This window comes from Hakea prostrata, chromosome 8 (assembly GCF_041222555.1).
Source record: "Hakea prostrata isolate BN-2017 chromosome 8, UWA_Hpros_2, whole genome shotgun sequence".
Taxonomy (NCBI): domain Eukaryota; kingdom Viridiplantae; phylum Streptophyta; class Magnoliopsida; order Proteales; family Proteaceae; genus Hakea; species Hakea prostrata.
Window position 1 is genome coordinate 54174140 of NC_142607.1, and position 20792 is coordinate 54194931.

At 37.8% G+C, this 20792-nt stretch overlaps 1 protein-coding gene across 2 annotated transcripts in view; it reads right to left on the reverse strand.

Moving 5' to 3' along the window:
• ABC1 (ABC transporter 1) overlaps window positions 1–20792 on the reverse strand; it is a 59311-nt gene that overhangs the window by 34858 nt on the left and 3661 nt on the right. For both annotated transcript variants that reach the window (XM_089164830.1, XM_089164829.1), the window contains exons 2-3: window positions 9352–9577; window positions 1612–1764 (exon numbers count right to left, since the gene is read on the reverse strand). In XM_089164830.1, coding sequence (XP_089020956.1) covers window positions 1612–1764; window positions 9352–9577 — 379 coding nt within the window. The remainder of the gene's footprint in view (window positions 1–1611; window positions 1765–9351; window positions 9578–20792) is intronic.

Sequence of the window (20792 nt, forward strand, 5' to 3'; positions counted from 1 at the left end):
ACCGTAGAGCTGCAGTTCAAGACTATCTGAACCACCATTAGTGTCAAATGGGATGGGATGGGATGAGTATATACAATGGTTGGGGGAGAGAATGCTTTCCACTATGGGTATGACATCGGAGAGTGAAGAGATGGATCCACCTAGGCACAGTACTTGGTATTGAGATTTAAGATGATTGCATGACTTCCTATGTACTTGCCTACACTGGTGTACTTCTGTTATATCTTATATGTTGTATCTATATAGCTAACTTCACTAATTGTATATTTGTATAATGAATCGTAAACTTTAGTACTTCTCTTCACTAGTTGTCTACTTGTGTTCTCTTTGCATGTCTATATAGTTTATGAGTTATCCAAACTTCCAATTTTGCCTGCATACAACCGGGCATGTGTATATCAAGAACATTACTTTAGGTGATGTTTTAAGCCAAAATAACACTCCAAGTGTGTTTATTGGCTTCAAATTAGGCTAGACAACAAAAAAAGGCAAATATGAACTTAAATACCCCCCAAAATTAGGGGGCAAAATTTCACCGAAGACCCTGTCAAATGTCAGCGGAAATTTCACAGACAATTTGGGGTTTTGGTGGTTTTGCCAGCCATCGAAACACCTTATGTCAGTGAAATTTTGCACCTTGGTATGTGGCACAGTCAAAGCGCAGCTCACAACGCACCCAAAAGACTTGTAGTGGGATTAAGAAGGCCGATATAGTAGCTTCTATTAGCCTAGGTATTAGGATTTTGTTTGGCTTTGCATTTGTTATGAATTATGACTCTGAACTTGGTGTTTTGTAATTTGTAAATTGTAGTTGAGATCTAACTACTTTAGGATGTTCTACTTATGTCTTATGTGTTTGTCATGCAAAGGTTTTCTCAATTATCAACTAAAATTGCTTCTCATTTATGTCAATTTATGCTTCAACCATGTTACATTTGTAAAAGTAAAAAACTCAATTTTGTCCCCATACAACCGAGCATGTTCGAATCACGAAAACCAATTTGTGTTATGCTTTACTCAAAAATAATCTTGGAAACGTGTTTATTGGCCTTAAAATAGGTTGTCCACCAAAAACCAGGTTAAAATCAGCCTTAACACCCCCCCCCCCCCCCCAAAAAAAATGAAACCTAGCACAATCTTCTTACAAGTTTCGCCAACGTTCCAGACGAAATGTTGAAATTTCAGTGTCTCAACATAGATGAAACCTTGATTGAAACTAGGGATCCACCTATAAAACAAGAAAGTGAGATACAGATCCCCAACTAGAAGTGGGACCACAGCAAAGTGCTGCTAGCATGTATCACTTTGCCTTGCATCTCAATCACACATTCCATGTACTATAGGCCCTTAGTATAAACAACCAGGCTGCATCATCTTGATTGTGCATAGTTTCTAATAGAGTGAAGGATGGGGAATCTGATTAAAAAGGCTGCAACCCAGTGCCAGGGCTGCCACTAATTTTACAATGTTAAATATCAATGAATCTAGTGAAAAATAGTGGTGAATACAGAAGCAGATATGAAAGGAACCAAGTGAGTCATATATTCAAATGAATAATTCACCCAAAGGAAAATAACCAAACGAGTACAACAGTTCAGTAACCCAAATCACCTGGCCTATACTTGCAGCAGCCAATGGCTCATAATCAAAACTCTGCAGCTTCATGGACCAGTCTGGACCTAATTCATTATCCAAAACATGATTGAGCTGGTTCCTTGGCATGACATCCGCACCTTGACGAACAATATCCAAAGCAGCCAATATCTATAGATTACACAAGAAGGGGCAATCACATGAGGAATAACACTGCTGTTGGTAGTTTCTTTCCCTTTTTTCCCCCATGAAAAATCCCACCATAAGCATGAATGTGAAATTACTAAAAAAACTAGGGGTTCCATAGGATACCCTAGTTTCATTATTCCCTTAAAAATATTTGCCAAATGACATCCCAGCAGCATTCATGATAGATTCTACAACACAATTACCCAAAAAAAAATATGCTTCATAGAGCTGTAACTTTAGGACATAAGTTGCAATAAACATAAAATCAATGTTACTGACCAAGATGGATGAGCAACAATGCTATTAAGTATTCATCCAACAAAAACAATACTTGGAAGGCTTTGGTAAGAAATGATTGCATTTGAGTGAACATTGGAGCACAGTAACTAGCAATATGAAGCAAAGTCAGTTGCGAGGCGTCAGCAACATGCAACAAAAGTCAAAGAGAGCATTGGCAAGGAGTGATAACAATGAGGACATCACTCAAGTATTTAGGACATACCACAGCAGACAGACGTACTAGCCACACATAAGTTCATTGTGACTGGAGGGCCCTCATTAACTTGTATGAATGCATATTTCTGTTTAATTTGTTATATTTTTTGTATTTTTATTTTATTTGGTGTTGAATGCACTAATGTTGTAATAACAAGTGCAGTATAATAGGAAGTTGCTGCTGGAGTAGTTATCAGGGAGTTAATTTTCCTCTTTTCCTAATTTTTTTTCTTTTTTTCTTTTTTCTTTTTGGTTTTTCCCCCTGTTGGTGGAAGAAGGGGGCTTGGTATGGTTAAAAGACCATAATGGAGTTGAAGGCATGATAGATGTTGGTGCTCGAGCTATTTCCTCCATTCTTCACAGCATGAATGATCCGATGCAAACTTTGGGGTGAAACCAAGTCGGTCTTAAGCTATAAGCCAAGCCTGTTTTGCTTATCTAGTTCTTCTATCATAGGTTATTACCCTCTCCCTCACCCCTATTCCCTTTCTATCAATCCTGATTTTCCCATTTTTGGCTTAAATTATAGCATCAACAGATATGGAGATTCAAAAAGGTGGCACCGACGATACATTCTTGTTAGTAACTTAGCACTTGATCACAACACTCCAACTTGCAAGACAACAAAGGATGGTATTGACTATGTATCTTTTACTAAATTTATATGAATCCTAAAAGTGAATTTGCAGTGCTTGAAATGAAAATTTCATCATTTATGCTGCTGTTAAATCTGTTTTTCTGTTAGCATGTTCTGAGTTTTGTGTCAGTAGACCTTCCAAACCCAAATTCATTTGAATCTTAAGACTTAACTTCAGACTTCCAATCATAGTTGTCAAGGCGATGCCTAGGCGTCAAGGCCATTCTACGGTTCTAGGTGACCAGGTTTCGCCTTGTTGCCTTGTTTAGTGTCACCTTGGCTTTCTTTGCCCCCCTTGGATGCCTTGCCATTTTAACAACCATGGTTCAAAATAATCTTGCAAAATCTTGGCCATCTTGGCCTTTGCGAGACGAAACATGGTCAGAAAATTTCAGAAATTTCGGTGAAATTTTGAAAATTTTGAGGGGTTGTATAAATAAATTGTAATTTGTAATTTATAAATTATTATTGAGATTTGACTAACTCCTCAATATTTGTTCTTACATTCTAATGAAAGCTTCAATCTTTTCTTGTATATCCATGTTTCGATTTGTGAAAATACATAATCCAGTTTCATCAGTATACAGCCGAGCATGTGTGAATCAAAAAGACTAGTTTGTGTTAGGTATTAGTCAAAAGTTACACTTCCATTTTATTTATTGGCCTCAAATTAGGCTGCACACAAAAAATACGGCCCAAAAATCAGCTAAAACCCACCGAAACACTCAACCGAAATGTACCATGTTTCGATATTTCGGCGAAATCTCAGCATCTTGGTTGTCTTGAACTTGTTGAGACACCAAGATGAGACGAGCTTTTAAACATTGTTGACAGCTATGCTTACCTACCTAATAAAGTTAGGTTGAGCAGTTAAAAAGGACAAAGGGTACAAAAATAGTGAAGTTGGTTGAAACAAGAGAAATACTTTAATGCTTGTGACATAACAGGAATACTAGGAAGATTTAGGTAAGAAACAAATGCTTTCAAGGGAACACTGAAGAAGCAATTGTAAGTGATAACACAATTCAATTGAGATGGTTCAGCCATGTGCAACAAAGATACGAAGCGATGCACCAGCATGGAGTGATATGTATGTAGATTGAAGCACTAAGAATATGGGAACCGAAGTAAAATTCAGAAGCGACTGTTTACCTGAAAAGTGGTGTGGGGCCCATATGGATAGCTGGTGAGAAGATTAGATGCTGGATGCTGGTGGAATATTTATTAGAAGCTGCTACTTATTCAGCTTTTCAGGCCAGATTCTTTAATGCAATGAATAACAAATAGATTTTGGTCAAAAATTTTGAAATCGTTTGGTTGTATCAATATGACAATGGAATGAATTGTTCAGTATGACACAGCAACAGAAGCTTGGGATTATTTGTGGCAGATGTAACTTGAATCTAATTTTGCAAAACAATATCAGTTGGAAATGGCAAATTGATGTGACAAGCAGGACCTAAGTTCTATAATCAAATGACTACATATTGAGTCAGTTTGCGCTGGATGGAACCACATAATCATCAAGCACTAGACAGCTATATCTCCCATAGAGAGCGGCAGATGCTGGTACAGTTTCTTATGGCACTGGAGACCAGTTAGTGCTTTCATGTGGATCTATTCTACAATGCACTCTTCCTACTGCTGATGCTGCTACTCGTGAGTTAATTACAGACGAGCCATAAATTAATGTCGCAAACTCAGGAAACCCTGCTCAAGCTGCCTTAGCAACATCCTCCACACCGTCGTGGCCTTCACCTGCCTCCAATCCTGTCAGGTCACAGGAAAACCAAAACCTAGGGTTGCAATTGAAAAGCGTAGTTTTCGACATCAGAAAGGACACTCAAAAATCAGCTTGTCCTAAACTTCAAAAGGGGCATCAAATCCTCATTCCACACTCAGCCAATGCAGCCAAATGACCACCTTGGTAGCCTGTCAACAGACTTCACAAGGTCTGGCAGCCTTTTCTACGCCCAAATGACCACCTCGGTAACCCAACCCTCATTACTATCTAGTGCTGCAAAACCATACACTAAAGGCCAATTACAGCCCTAGAAGTCTGTTGGTTCTCAAGAGAGAGGATCCTGAAGCGAGCTTGATTCTAGGACAATAATCCAACAACTAAACCCCAGAATTTGGTTCACATCAACAGATCAAAGGAGCAGGGGGGATACAATACTAAAATAATAGGGACGTATGATGGATAAAGCAGGCTGATTCCACAATCAGAGGAGTTAAGCTTCATCTAAGCCCACCTGTAGTGATGTGGGGATGAGGGCATGCTCGAAAGAAGAAGCCCAAGGGGTCTGATATAAACGGGCAAGGATTATGACACTAAAGTTAGTTAAGAATCCCACATATTATGGTCTTCATGGGCTAAGCCTAAGCCCAAGTCTTGTCTAATATGAAAGGAGATTTGAAAAGGAGCCGTAGCACACTAGCATGAAATAAGAAACTCCACTGCCGGCGAACCTTTTTCCTTTATCAAGAGTTGGTTACTAGTCGAGTCAATGTTAAATTTGAGTTAATACTCCTGTTGGTGGGTGTTAACTGAGAGTTAGATAACATATTTGATTTCTAAGTCTTTAGATTAGCTATATAAAGGAACTTATGTAAGAGGGTTGAGGCACCTCACTCCTAATTGAATTTGAAAGTGCTATTTGCAAGTTGGTTCTTATGGAACCCCCTTGTGTTTGATCAAGGAAAATTGATGTAAATCCAACCAATCCACCTTGTAGTGTGAAGCCTGGGTGGTATTTCGGTTGTCCTTACTGTTCCATCACTTCCCTCATCCATTAAACAAGTTTATTTTAGTGATGCATTCTCTGTTTTCAGCTGCTAATCAGAACTGCCATCTCTATTTGGTAATCTTCACTACAGCCTAGTTCAATTTTGACCTACAGTTTTGTTCTTATTGTGAATGTACAAATCTGACAAATTGTTACAACATTCTTCTAAAGTTACCATTAAGATATTGCTTACCATTTCATTTTGTGTCACTGATACAGTGATACTCTTTTCCAAATCTGGAATTCATTCTGCGGGAAGCTTGTTTGGCTCTTGTTTTTATCATTTAAATACGGTACTACAATACGCAGCCTCTCCTAGGATCAGATCTGTCTAGGCAGCATGTATGCAAAAGCAAATTTTGACTCAATAAAATGTAATCTGTTACTAGCCCTCAAAGCGAATTTATAAAGGCTGCAAACCCAATAGTGACATAATCCTAGATTGAATAAGATCAACTACGGGCCAATCTTCCAGGATCTCAATTAATAAGGTTAGGGTTCTAGGATTTTGGCGTAGTTTGTTGGGGTACATAAGAACATACGTTATAGTGGTTGGACACTGATGAAACTAGGAGAGAAGTCAGGTTAAGGATACATGGGGATGATACCTAAAGTTTGGGACAGTTTTTTGGGACAGCTATGTTTGAATTTTGGGTTATTTGGGGAGTATGAAAATCAAAGAAAGGGATTAAAACCTTGGATCCTGAATGGTAATTTAATATGCACTCTTGCCAGGAAGGGGATGATATGTATAGGCATGGGATAGATTTCCTAAGGATTTTAATAGTTAATTTGGAATGGAGATAAGTGTTAATAGCTAATGTTTAGAGAAAACGATTCATAGAAAGGGGAAAATAGGGTTCAAGAAATTTAGAGGATTAGAAGAAGAATAACTCACTTTTATTGAAGAACAACCACTGGAAAGCTTGACTTAATTCTTGAACTTGCAAACTTTCTGACACTCTTAAAGCATCTTTAATGGAGATGGAAGGAGACAACTTGTGGCAACCATAGGAGAGACATAGGGAATTAGTAACACTAGCTTGCAAAGCAACAATGCTCAAAATAAAACTTTCATTAATAAGATCATGGGCTCGACTGAGCAATTACATAAATTATATAGGCACATTGACTGACATAAGACTTGGTTTAGAACTAGGACTAAAATAGAAACTAGAGTAATTGTTCACGGTTGCCTTTCACACAAACAATAACTTTAGCTTTCCTAATTGAACTGCAACTTCAAATAAGACTTAAATAAAACAGGTAGGATAATTAAAAACAAAATAACCTTAACCTAAACCTAAACCAATGATATTTAGATGCTGGCATAAGGTGGTCCCCAACACCTAATGGTGCTGGTGTAGGGATGAATCATCCCTACACCTGAGATTGTGTTTTAGGCAGCCAAACTGCACTAACTCTCCTAGACTTGACGTCATCAAGTTAGATTGCTAACATAAGATGCATTTGCAATTACATTGCAGGTGAGGTGGCACAGACCTTGAGGCATGGTTCAAAATCTCGGTCTCGAGGGTCTTGGCCAGGTAGAAAACCAAGATCTCACAAGATCTTGGTTGAGATCAGGTTAAAAAAAGGCCAACTCGAGGACCCATCTCGGGGGGTTTAGGGGTCAAGTTGGGATGGAACTTGGTATTTAGCCCATTTTAGGCCTTCTAAACACACTAGTGGCCTTAGATTTCTATGTATGAGATCCAACTCAACCCTAACTTTGAAACTGAAAAGCTAAAGGAACAAGCATTCAGTCTTATAAAACATGAAAAACAAAACCATTAATTGACATAAACGAAAACGTAAGTTTAAAGTGATAGAATCATAGAACACATCAAGGAACTTAAATTGTTCACAATACCATCCATAACAGTTATCAGTAGAACATTACAACATGATGATTCATGAGTGTAGAGTACAAGCAACACGAGAACAAGAAGGTGCTCTCACTTGGCTTAGGACTCTTGGTTAGGGTTAGGGTTTGGTCCAATTGGGTTGATATTAGCATGGAGGGTCACTAGGGCTAGGGGGTGATGTGCGTAAAGTTTGGGACAGATCTAACGGTTAGATTGCTGTAAATCTGACCCTGAATTTTGGGTCTAAGAAAAAGTTCGAAAATTCCAAAAAAATTGGAAACTAAAAGAAGTATATGGGGAGGTGAGGAGATGTTATGCAGCCATGCAGGTGGTCTAGAGGAAGAGGGAGGGGTTAGGAAAGGGTTGGGGTTTCTGTTTACTTACTTGGAGTTGAAGGTAGGCTGCTGTGAGGGTTGAGAAGATGATGGAGGCTTGAAGAAGATGCCAGAATTTATTAATAGCTTCTGGAACTTGAAATTGATTGTTGATTGTTGATGAAGAACTCTTCAAAAATCTGCCGCGGCCCTCCTAAAGAGAACCACAACATTTTGTCTACTCTACTTTTTATTCTCATCCACAACTTAACTAGTGGAAACTCACTCAAACACAAATTAAATGAGAATTAAAATGGAGTGGGACTCTTTCACAACTACAAAATACTAACCCAAATTAAGAAAATAGATCCATGAACCTTGAGAGTTTCAACCATACCCATCTTGAGCCCTAAAAAGGGCTGGAAAAGTGACAAAAATACCCCAGGAATGGGGTTCGGCCAGCATGTTTAGGTGGGTCTTGAGGCCTACATTGGGGTTTGGCCATAGGGGCACTCTCTGTTCCCACCACTTCTACCCTACACTTGTATATTGAATTTTAGTTGTCGCCTTTTTTGTTGCATTTTAATGAAAATCAAAATTCATATTCCAGACTTCTAGTTTCGCTCGCATACAATCGGGCATGTGCTAATCAAGAAGACTATTTTGGGCTAGGTTTTAGGCAAAAATAACAGTCCCATTGTGTTTATTGGCCTCAAAATAGGTTGCACACAAGAAAACAGGCCAAAATAATCTCAAAAACCCACTGAAACATTCACTTGAAATTTGAAAGAAAAAGTTTTTTCCAAAATTGACAAAATCTCAGTATTTCACCCATCTCGCCAGATGGGGCAAAATTTCGAACTATGCCCATAAACAGGATGAGAATAGTGTTTAGGGAATGACAGGGTCTAACAAGTAGACCAGCATATCTGAATACATAAAACATCATAGTTTCATGGCACAAACTATAGGTTACTTTGACACTTGCCATTAAAAAACTTTTAACGGGAAATTTATCCATAGTTTTCAGTACAATTACCTTCAATCTAAATTGCATGATGCATCTTTGATCTGAGAAAAGGAAAGGCCACAGCCTAGTGCAATGCATGCTTTTGTAGCTTCCCATAAGGGATGGACTTTTGGCACATCTTGCAACCACAAAATGTATGCAATAATAATTTATAATAACTACAATTTGTAAGATGCAACCGCTGGTTATCTTTTCCTGTGTTCTGAAGAAAAAACTTTCATGCTGACACAACTGCACACATACATATACCATCACTAGAAACTAGAAAATATAGCATTGGTCTTTTCCTTTCTAAGAAGTTGATTGACCACATTAAAGCAAAGTTAGGTTACTTATGAACAAGAAAGGAATGCTTCCTCACATGCTTTCAGTGTTTGAGTTTATTGAAATAAGAAGCAAAAACTATAAACACCAGAAAAGAGAGAAGAGTACCTACCGGTGCAGGTACAAGTGATTCATCTTGAATGCTCAACATCTGTCCCAATTTGAGTGCTGCACCACGCATTCTACACAGTGCAAGAGCCAAACGCTCTGCATTTTGTTCAGATAAGAATGGTGAGAAGGCAGATTGTTTATCTTGTGAATTACTTGTTCCGAATACAAGCCTCTTGGTGGACTCTTTCATCGTTCCCCATGCAAGCCCAGCACCCAAACCAGCAAACCTTGAAATTGGAAGTAAAAAAACCATACATCAGGATGAAATGCAAACAATTAACTTACCGCATTTACAACAAAATCCCTAATGTTGTTGGAGTGGCACTACCTTCCCTGAAGTTACAAATGAACCTGTGTTGTTTCATCTAAATAGGAAAACAATAGCACAATAAAAAAATTAAAGAACAGACTATAACACCTTCCAGGGGATGATAAACCAGACTGCCACAAATAGCAAACCTTGTATCCATGTATGTATCATTGTTGTCAAAGCATCCGCCTAGGCGGCTAGGCAGTTTTTGAACTGCCATATTGCCAACCACTTTTTCAACATGCAATTTTTCAGTCACTTTATCTCCTAGGCGCTATCGCTTTGTCGCCTTGGGCTCCGTATTGCCGCCAAAGCGCTCAAGCAGTCACATTTTGTACCATTAAATTTTATTCTACAAAGCCATTTATAAATTTAATAGTTATTCATTTCAGATTCAGGAATCAATGAATCATTAAATGGAGAATGATTTGGAAATCGGAATAATGTGATCTATTAGATTATCGCGTTGGGTCAAAAAAGTGGTAAAAATGGGGCATATCAAATTCTGATTCGGATTCAAAAATTATTCATTTACCGATTTACGAAGAAAAAGCCGGGGAAAAAGGCACAAGGTTATTTTTGGAATGCTCATAGGGTCTAGGCACATGGCACTTATTTGGCATCACAATATCATAGAGGTTATAATTACTACTTTCATTTTCATATTTATAATTGGATAATAGTTCATGGTCATATGTTATGATGCTTGATGAGATAAACTTACGTTTGTAATTTTTATTTTTATTTTTATTTTTGGGATAATCTTTCATAATTATGATTTTGGAATGATTGTTTAGCTTATAATAGAAATTTATCATTTGAAAAGTAGTTGTATTGAAGAAATTTGCCCCAACTGCTTTGGTCGCCGTTTTGCCGCCTAGGTGCCACTTTATCGCCTAATCGCCTAGGCTGTGCCCCAACAACTTAAGGAGGGAGAGAGAAGAGGAGAAGGAGACCAAAGCTGTCCAAAGAGGAAAGGAAAGCTTGCAGCAAGAACAGAATAACTTGCCAGAGAACTGCCCCCAATTAATCCTATGACTTGGACAATTGAGACATCAGAAGCTACTCTAAATCATGGAGGCCTCTCCGCCATGTTCAAATCTAAAAGCTGATAAATAAATACATAAGTAAACAGTAAGACCCTTCTACATCTGCTTAGTGTTAGCTGAATTTACACACTGCCACCCCTTACAAGAATTAAAGCTACCTAAAAAACTAAGTGTGGAATATTTCCATCAATCATCCTAATGCTGGGCATCAGCAGCTCCATTAGCCCTGTAACAATACCAGCACCTTCTACTGAAGAGTGGCCGCGGAAGAGAAGAAGCAACAGAAGAGAAGAGAGGAGAAGAGAGAAGAGAAGAGAACAAGAAGAAGAAGAAGCAACAGAAGAGAAGAGAAGAGAACAAGAAGAAGAAGAAGAGGCAGAGACGACTCTCCAATAGTTTTGTCTCTCCCCTCAAGAGGCTTTATTCATAGAGAAGATTACATCCCTAAAATCAGATTAAGAACCGATGGAAAATCCATCCTACTAATTTAGATACATTCCAAAAATAAAACCAACCTTCAAAGGTCCTAAATCTGTCCCCCAAAAAGGAAAGACAATATGAGACTAAATCTGCAAGAAAATCTGTAACAAAATCAACTCTTTCTAATTTTATATGGCACCTAAACTTTCCTATTCAGTAATAGCATGTTCTCCAAGACTCATACATAGCGTGGTCAACACGATTCTCACTTTCCTTTTCTGTAACACATGAATCGCAACACCCTCCCTCAAGCTGGAGAGTATTGATCACGAACTCCCAGCTTGCAGCATCCTTCCTCAAAAGCTGGACCAGGTGAGGACTTAAAGACGATGTCTCCAACTTGTTCAACAGAAGCGACATAGGATGTAGCTATGACTCACCTCATGACTGTCTCGCACAAAATGAAAATCCACCTCAACGTGTTTGGTCCTCTCATGAAACACTGGATTAGTGGCGACGTGGATCGCTGCCTGATTATCACAAAACATCTCAACTAGCTCTTCAATTTCAATACCAGTTTCTTTTAGAAAGGACTTAATCCAAAAAATTTCTAACACCGTGCGAGCCATAGCACGATACTCTGCCTCACCACTAGATTAGCCATTGTAACTTGCTTCTTACTCCTCCAAGTAACCAAATTTCCTCTAACGAAATTATAGTAACCACAAGTGGATCTCAGATCATCTTTCGATCCTACCCAATCTACAAATAAGCACACAACTTAAGATATGCATTTCTCTCGTACACAAACCCTTTTCCTACAGCCTTTCTCAAATATTGTAAGATATGCATCACAGCATCCCAATAAGGCCTCTTAGGGGAGTGCATGAACTAACTAACAATCCCTATAGCATACGACAAGGCTGAGCGAGTCACAGTAAGAAATATAAGTTTCCCTAATCATCGTCTGTATCTCCAAGGGTTCGCAAAATCCTCTGCTCCATCTTTGGTGAGTTTGAGATAAGGATCCATCGGCGAACCAACAAGCTGACACCCAAGCATACCAGTTTCAATCAACAAGTCCAGCACATACTTTCACTGAGAAAGGCTGATCCCATGAATGCTCCAAAGAATTTCAATTCCAATAAAAATATTGCAATGCCCCCAAGTCTTTTATCTGGAACCGAGCACTTAGAAACTTCTTTACTTCATCAATGCCTGCATTGTCACTCCAAGAAACAAATATACCATCCACATAAACAATTAATAACAAAATTCCAGATTTTTGTCTTTCTTATAAAGACAGAATAATCCGAATAACACTGGAAAATCCCACTTCAAATAGTTCCAAACTGAATTTTTCAAACCATCCTCTTGGGGACTGTTTCAATCCATAATCGACTTATATAGCTGACATACTTTAGTAGAATTCCCCCCCAAGCAACAAATCCAAGAAGTTGCTCCATATACACTTCTTTAGCCAGATCTCCATACAAAAATGCATTTTTGACATCTAACTGATGAAGAGGCCACCCTAAATTAGCCGCCAATGATAATAAAATACGTACAGAATTCAAATGGGCTACAGGGGGAGAAGGTTACAAAAAAATCTACACCATAAGTCTGAGTACGCGCCTTTGCAACTAATCGCACTTTTCAAGTGCTCCACAGATCCATCGACTACATGTTTAATAACAAAAACCCAACACATCTAACAAGGTTCTTACCCGGAGGCAAATCCACAAGAGTCCAAGTATCCCTAGAATGTAGAGCCTCAATTTCGGACTCCATTGCAGCTTTCCAACCCAGATCAGAGAAAGGCTTAGAGTATGTAAAGGGAATAGTAATATAAGACAGAGATATAGTAAAACTATGATAATGAATAGGCAAGTGAAGCGTAGTAACATAATGAGAAATAAGATACACACATCTAACCGTTAGGAACAAGAACGCTAACCTTTCCTCAAAGCAATAGGAAGATCAACAAGATTATCAGATGTTAAAGAAGGATCTATAGAAAAAGTAATGTCAACAACTATACCATATGACTATTTTTGTTTCTTCTGCCAGTTGATAAACTTATACCGATGGACATTGAACTAGCACCTCATCCAGTCCAGGAACTACAAGTGGTTCTTCAAGGGAACCACAATCTAGACCTATAAACGGATCGGCTTGGCTCGGATATACCAGTATTCGAATCTGAATCCCATTAGCAAAACCGCTATCCGAATTTGAATCCAACAGAAATTTAGAGAAGGCATCCGAATTTGAATTAGAAACTTTATTGGATATCCGATAATAATCCGATCTGATAAACTATCCGATTATTGATTGGTGATTGTCATTTTTTTATATTTTCATTTCCGATTACCGGTTTCCGAATCCGATTATTAGCCCCTTTTTTAGAGAAAAGTGTTTAATACTTTATTTTAAGTGAATAATTTCGGATTTCCGATTATCCAATTACCGATTTCCGGTATCCTAATCCGATTATCATCCCTTTTTAAAGGAAAAAATGTTGAATACCTTACTCTATTTGGATAAATTTATATCTAGATATTATCCAATCCGATAAGCAACTATCCGAATCCGAATCCGGTTGCTTAGCGGACAGATACGGATATTTTCCGATAAAAAAAAAATTCAGATACTGATACCCTTAAACAAATACGAATGCAAATTCGGAGGCAGATTTCGGCTATCCATTTACAGATCTACCACAATCCACTTCTCCCTTAGGCAACTCTTCCAATAGGGGTGTCTACATAGGAAATGGTACCACGACAAGTAAAGGAAGGGTAAAACTTATCATCTTCAAATAACAAATTAGGATCAAAATACAGGGTATCCTCAAAGAGAGTTGTTAGAAATCAAGCTTTAAACAACCAAAAGAGTGTTTGAATGCGAGAAAAGAAAAGAGAGAAGAGAGAACCACAGAAGAAGTCTACGATTCTAGCTAAAGTAAAACTAGAATTGCAAGCTTCCTTTATTTATAGAATTCAAGTGCTTAGCATACAACTTGAGAGACAAGAAACTTATCCTCTAAAAAAAAATATCAAACTATAAATTATACTTTCTAGAAACTCCCAAAACTTGTGTAGCAAGATTTGTACACTAGAATAGAAAGTAAAGTAGCATATCTAAAAAAGGAAGCAAGCATCATAGCATAATATTATTCACGTTATTGTTCACGTGAACAATAAAACAGTCCATTACTTCAACACTCCCCTTCAAACTAGAACATACAAGTCTCTCATGCCCAGCTTGCAACAAATAGGTTGGAAATTGGGTCGAAATAGAGCTTTAGTGAAGAGATCATCAAGCTGGTTAATAGAGCTAACAAAGGGAGTCTCTATAAGCTTTTTCTTGACTGCATCACGCGCAAAATGACAGTCAACCTCTATATGCTTCGTCTTCTCATGAAACACTGGATTACAAGCACTATAAGTCGCAGCCTAATTGTCACAAAACCTTCTCATAGGAGCAGAAACTGTGAACCCCATCTCTTCTAATAAGGAACGAAGCCACATTAATTCAGCAGCAGTGTGGACCATGGCCCTATACTCGACTTCAGCACTAAACCGGGTAATAGTGGATTGCTTCTTACTCCTCCAAGTCACAAGATTTCCACCAAGGAAGGTACAATAACATGTAGTAGACCAGCGATCAATGACGGATCCAACCCAATCCGCATCAGAAAAGGCGACCAAGTCCATACTTTGATGTAGTTGATAGATGAACCATTTCCCAGGCACACTCTAGAGATATCAAAGAACTCAAATTGTTGCATCCTAATGAGCCTTCCTAAGAGATTGCATAAACTGACTCAGCATACCAACAGAATAAGAATTATCACGACGAGTAACAATATAATAAATAAGTTTCCCAATAAGACTCCTGTAACGATGGACATCATCCAACAAATCACCATCATCTTGTCCTAACTTTAACTAAGGATCCATGGGAATGTCGCTAAGCTTAGATGCAAGCATGCCAAACTCAGTCAAAAGATCTAAGACATATTTTCTTTGTGACAAACTAACTCCCTATTTACTACGGACTACCTCAATCCCCAAGAAATATTGTAGGTTAGGGTTTGGACACACTTTTGTAGGTGTGCCTTGACTATATGAATGGCTTCAACGTTATTGCTTGAAAGAATAACATTATCAACAGAAACTACCATAATGACAACACAATCACTCTGTCATCTAACAAAGATAGAGTGATCAAAATAACACTGTATAAATCCAAAGGACTCCACAGTCTTGCTAAATTTCTCAAACCAAGCTCGTGGAGACTCTTTAAGGCCATAAATTGCTTTATGAAGTTTGTAAACACGAACACTATCCTCCCCCTGTACAACATACCCTAGAGGTTGCTTCAGATAAACTTCTTCACGAAGATCACCATATAAGAAGGCATTTTTTACATCAAGCTAAAATAGAGGCCAGTCATAATTTATAGCTAAAGAAATCAAAACACAAATAGAATTAAGTCTAGCCACAGGAGAAAATGTTTCAAAATAGTCCAGACTGTATGTTTGAGTATAGCCCTTAGCCACCAAGCGGGCCTTTCAACTGTACCACCAGAATAATACTTAACAATATACACCCACCGACAGCAGACCACATCTTTTCCAAAAGGTAGGTCTACCAAGGACCATGTATTACGAGACTGTAAAGCCATCCATGGTGGCCTTCTAGCCAGGGTCTTTAAGGGTCTTGGAATGATGGGTTGGAATATGAATAGAAGACAGAGAAAGTGCAAGGCAACAAACGTGAGGAGGTCAATGAGAAATAGATACAAAATTGGAAACAGGGTAAGCAATGTCAGAACGTAAAGTACAAGTACGAGTACCTTTCCTCAAAGCAATTGGTAAGTCATCTAAAGTCGGCGTAGGATCTCCACTAAAATAATCCGCTGGTGGAGAGGATGAAGTGGGAACATCAGTAGAACTAGCTTCAGTCTCCACCAGGGGAGAGTCGCTAGTATTTACAAAAGGAGTAGTACTATCAACAATGCACCTTGCCAACTTATGTCTACGCTAATAAACTTGTAGAGGGACACTACAAGTGAAAGGAACCATAGAAGGAATAAGGGGAGCAAATCTAAAACACGATTTTCAACAGATATAGATGCACTAAGGAAATAAGGTGTATCTTCAAAAAAAGTCACATCCGCACTTACAAATTGTTTACGATGAACAGCATCATAACAACACATGAGTACCAAAGAAAAATACATTTGACTGAACGAGGGAAAAGTCCATCCAACAGATCTAGTATATGAACAAAACAAACACAACCAAAAATTTTGGGTGTAACTAAAAACGGTTCTCTATTTGGAAAAACAACTGAAAAAGGAGATCTTTAAGAAAGTAAAGTCATAGGCATTCGGTTGGTTAATTAAATGACCAACAGTCAAAACGGCATCACATCAGTAATTCTTGGGAACATTCATCTGAATCAGAAGAGCTCACGCAACCTCCAGAAGGTGGTGACTTTTGTGTTTAGCCACTCCATTTTGTTGGGGAGTGAATGAGCAACTGGTTTGATAAATCATTCCAAGGGAATCACAAAGGGTAAATATATCATGTTGTATATATTCTAAAGCATTATCAGACCGAAATATTTTAACAGGAAGAGAAAATTGAATCCGAATTTCATGAATAAAATTTTTAAATGTAGTTGAGAATTATGTTTAATCCTTCAAAAGATACAACCATGTAAGATGAGAGAAATCGTCCACAAAAGTGACAAAATATCGAAAATCATGTCTATTACTAACTCTACAAGGACCCCAAATATTAGAATGAACAAGAGAAAACAAAGACTCACTACGAGGGACCGAGTGTGGAGGATAGGTGGCACGATGATGCTTCCCTAACTCACACGCTTCACAATTTAATCTAGACATTGACTTTAAAGAAGGAAACAAAAGCTTTAATATAACTAAAGATAGATGGCCTAATCGATAAAGAGCATCTACATCATCATCAGAGAGAGCCGCAACAGGGGCAACATAGTCCAGATAGTAAAGTTTGTTCCTTTCACACCATCCACCAATCGTCTTCCTCGTGAAGATCCTAGAAAACACAAAAAATGGGAGTAAAGGTCACAAAGCAGTTTAATGCTTTAGTTAACTAACTAACAGATGATAAATTGAATGAAAAGTTGCAACATGAAGTACAAATGACAAAGTCAGAGAAGTTGTGGGAGAAATACTTCCAGAGCCTAGAATAGGTGTAGAATTTCCATTAGCTATGACAACGGAATTATTAATAGTAGATTTAGAAAAAGAGTTAAAAAGCGACGACTTACCAGTTATGTGAGAGGAGGCCCCTGAGTCAATGATCCAAGGGTAGGAGTAAAAGTGAGAAGTGATCCAAGGGTAGGAGTAGAAGTGAGAAGTGTTGTGTTACCTGTATGAGAAAGTGTTGCAGCAAAAGTACCAATGGATGTGAAATTGCCGATCTCAATCTTTTGCAATTGGCGAAGGATTTGGCTAATATCATCTCTTAGAGTTTTAGACAAGTCTCCTGAATAACATACAGAACCACTATCGTTGTTTACTACGGTATCAGTATCACCATCGGTAGCGGCATGATTGGCAAGTTGCTTTACCCACTCTGGCTTTCCATGTTTGGCCCAAGCTTCCACTAAGTGCCATGTTTTACCACAATGAGTACATAAACATGATGTCTTGTCAGAGGATTGAATACGACGACCTCCAAAAGATCCACTAATTCCTCCACGACCACATCCCCTTCCACGAAAGGTAGTAAAGGCTAAATTTTCTTCTTTAGAACTTTTTTCTGGAGAACTTCCTTCAGAAAAGGCGATACGTTGAAGTCTGGAATTTGCTTCATTAAGGTTGGAGACATGCTCACCAACAAGAAGATTTCAGTTCAGGGTTCAACCTTGCTAGAAACTTGGATACAAAAAATTCATTCTGTTATGCCCTAAGCTTCTCTATATCTATGGTGAGAAGTTGAAATACATTCACCTCCTCCATAATTCCTTTAAAAGAGTTGTAATAGTCCTGCAGAGACTTGTCAACTTGCTGAAATTAAAATAGTTTTTCATAAATACTAAAAGTCGAAGTCATATTTTTAGCTTAGGAATAGGCTTCTTGCAAATCATCCCATATTCCCTTTGCAATCTTATGGAACATCACGTTGGTTGCAATATCAGGTTCCATATTATTCCACATCAAAATTTTGATGATAGCATCATCTTGGAACCAACTAGTATAGGACTAGTCAATCTCAATAGGAGGTTCACCTTCAATCAACTTAAGCTTACCTTTCGCAAGTATGTAAACTCGAACCGTTTGTGACCAACACAAATAGTTAGAACTACCTTTCAATTTGATGGAAATAATTTGAATACTAACATGATCTCCTTAAGGTCCTTTAGATTCAGCCGTACCCATGGTTGAGTCACTATAATTGAAGACATTAAACTGAAGTAGATATCACTCGAATCAGCCTTCCAGAACTTGAAGTAAAACATAAAAATAAAAAAAACTCTGCAAGCCTTCAATCCAAATAGAGGAAAGAGGATTTCAGGATGCAAGAAAAAAAAAGGTAATGCAGGTAGGAAGCAAATCTGGATTTAATCCAAGTTCTGGAATGTGTAAAGGTAAGGAAATAAGTATGAAGATCAGTTCATATGAAAAACCTGATCTAACAGTATATTAGATACAGCATTAGGTGGCTGCACGCCAAGGGGGAAAAAAATAGAACTTTAAAAGAGAACACCGAGAACAACACTGTTTTGATTCAAAAAGCTCTAATGCCATGTTAGAAATCAAACTTTAAACAACCAAAACAATGTTTGAACTTGAGAAAAAAAAAAGAGAGAACCACAAAAGAAGCCTACAATTCTAGCTAAAGTAAAACTAGAATTGCAAGCTTCCTTTATTTACAGAATTCAAGTGCTTAGCATACACCTTGAAAGACAAGAAACTTGTCCTCTAAAAAAGAAATAAAGAGTACAACCCATGGACAGAATTTTCTAGTATTCTAACTCCTAAAATCTGTCCAAAATAGGAAGTACAGAAAAAGTAAAGTTTTGAAATTAGTAACTAGCAGAAAATAGAAACTACGCTTTCTAGAAACTCCCAAAACTTGTGTAGCGAGATTCCTACACTAGAAATAGAAAGTAGAATAGCATAGTTAAAAAAAGGAAGCAATCATCAAGGCATAATACTGTTCACGTGAACAGTAAAACAGCCCATTACTTCAACAAAAGTAAAGTCAGTCATAATAAACTGACGATTTGTCAGAGGGTCAAAGACTTTGTCTCATTTTTTGTGCTGAGAATAACCCAGAAAAATACACTTATAAGCCTTGGCTAAAAACTTACCTTTGACTGAGGTAAAACATGTGCATAACATACACAACCAAAAACTTTGGATGAGATAGAATATTGAGGTGACTCCGAATAAACAACTCGAAAAGTTATCTCATCTTGTAAACTGAACACAGCATTCGATATATCTAGGTACAAGCTGTAAGTATTGCATCAAGACAATAGTACTTGGGTACACTCATATGGAGCATAAGGGACCTTGCTACTTCTAACAAATGTGTACGTTTACGCTCGGCAACGCCATTTTGTTAGTGTATTGAGAAACTAGATTGATGGAGAATGCCTGTAGTAGAACATAAATCATAAATTGCATTTTCAATGTACTCAAAAGCATTGTTAGGACGGAAAATTTTGACAAACATATCAAATTGAGTAGAAAAAAAATCTGTAATTATTTTTAAAACTTCACTCTGATCTTTTATTACAAATAACCGGGTAAATCTGGAAAAATCATCTACAAAAAATAATAAAGCACTAAAAACCAAATTGATTGGGAATGCGATAAGGCCCCCAAACATCGAAATGAACTAAAGAAAAACAAACTTGCACTTCTAGGTTCAATTCCAGAAAGAAAATTTGTCCTACGATGTATACCTAACTCACATGCCTCACACTTTATTAAAGTAACATCCTTGCAATAAGGTACTAGCAACCTAAGTCTACTAGGAGAAAGATGTCCCAAACGATAATGTCAATCCAATGGAGACACACTGTAAGCTTTCGCAAAAGAAGAATCAAAATCAGTCAAGTAGTACAGCCCATCTTTATCAATTCCTCCACCAATTCTTCTTTTGGTTCGAGGATCCTAAAATTCAAAAAAAAGACTGAAAGAACAATACAAGAAAGTGTAAGTCTTTAGCAATACGACTTACAGAAATAAGCTTTGAAATTTTGGGAATAAATAAAACAGAGGAGAGGTTCAAATTTGGTAAACGAGAAATACTTCAATTATCGACCATAAGACTTTTCACCATTAGCCATAAGCCCCACAACACTAGGAGTAGGGTTAGGAAACTCAGAAAATTTGAAAATGGAGATGAACTACCTGTCATATGTTCTGGATGCCCCAAAGTCTACAATCCAGGAATCCGAAGCATAAGACTCAGTAGATATACCTATTAGGGCGAGATTCGAAGTGGATTTAATTGAGGTCAACATTAGGAGACGAGGAGCTTGTAGATGCCACAGGAGTAGACCCAGCTGAGTTGTCAATGGAGTTTTCTCCAATAGATGGTGTCATATTAACATTATTCTCTGCCCACTCAGAATGACCATGTTTGTC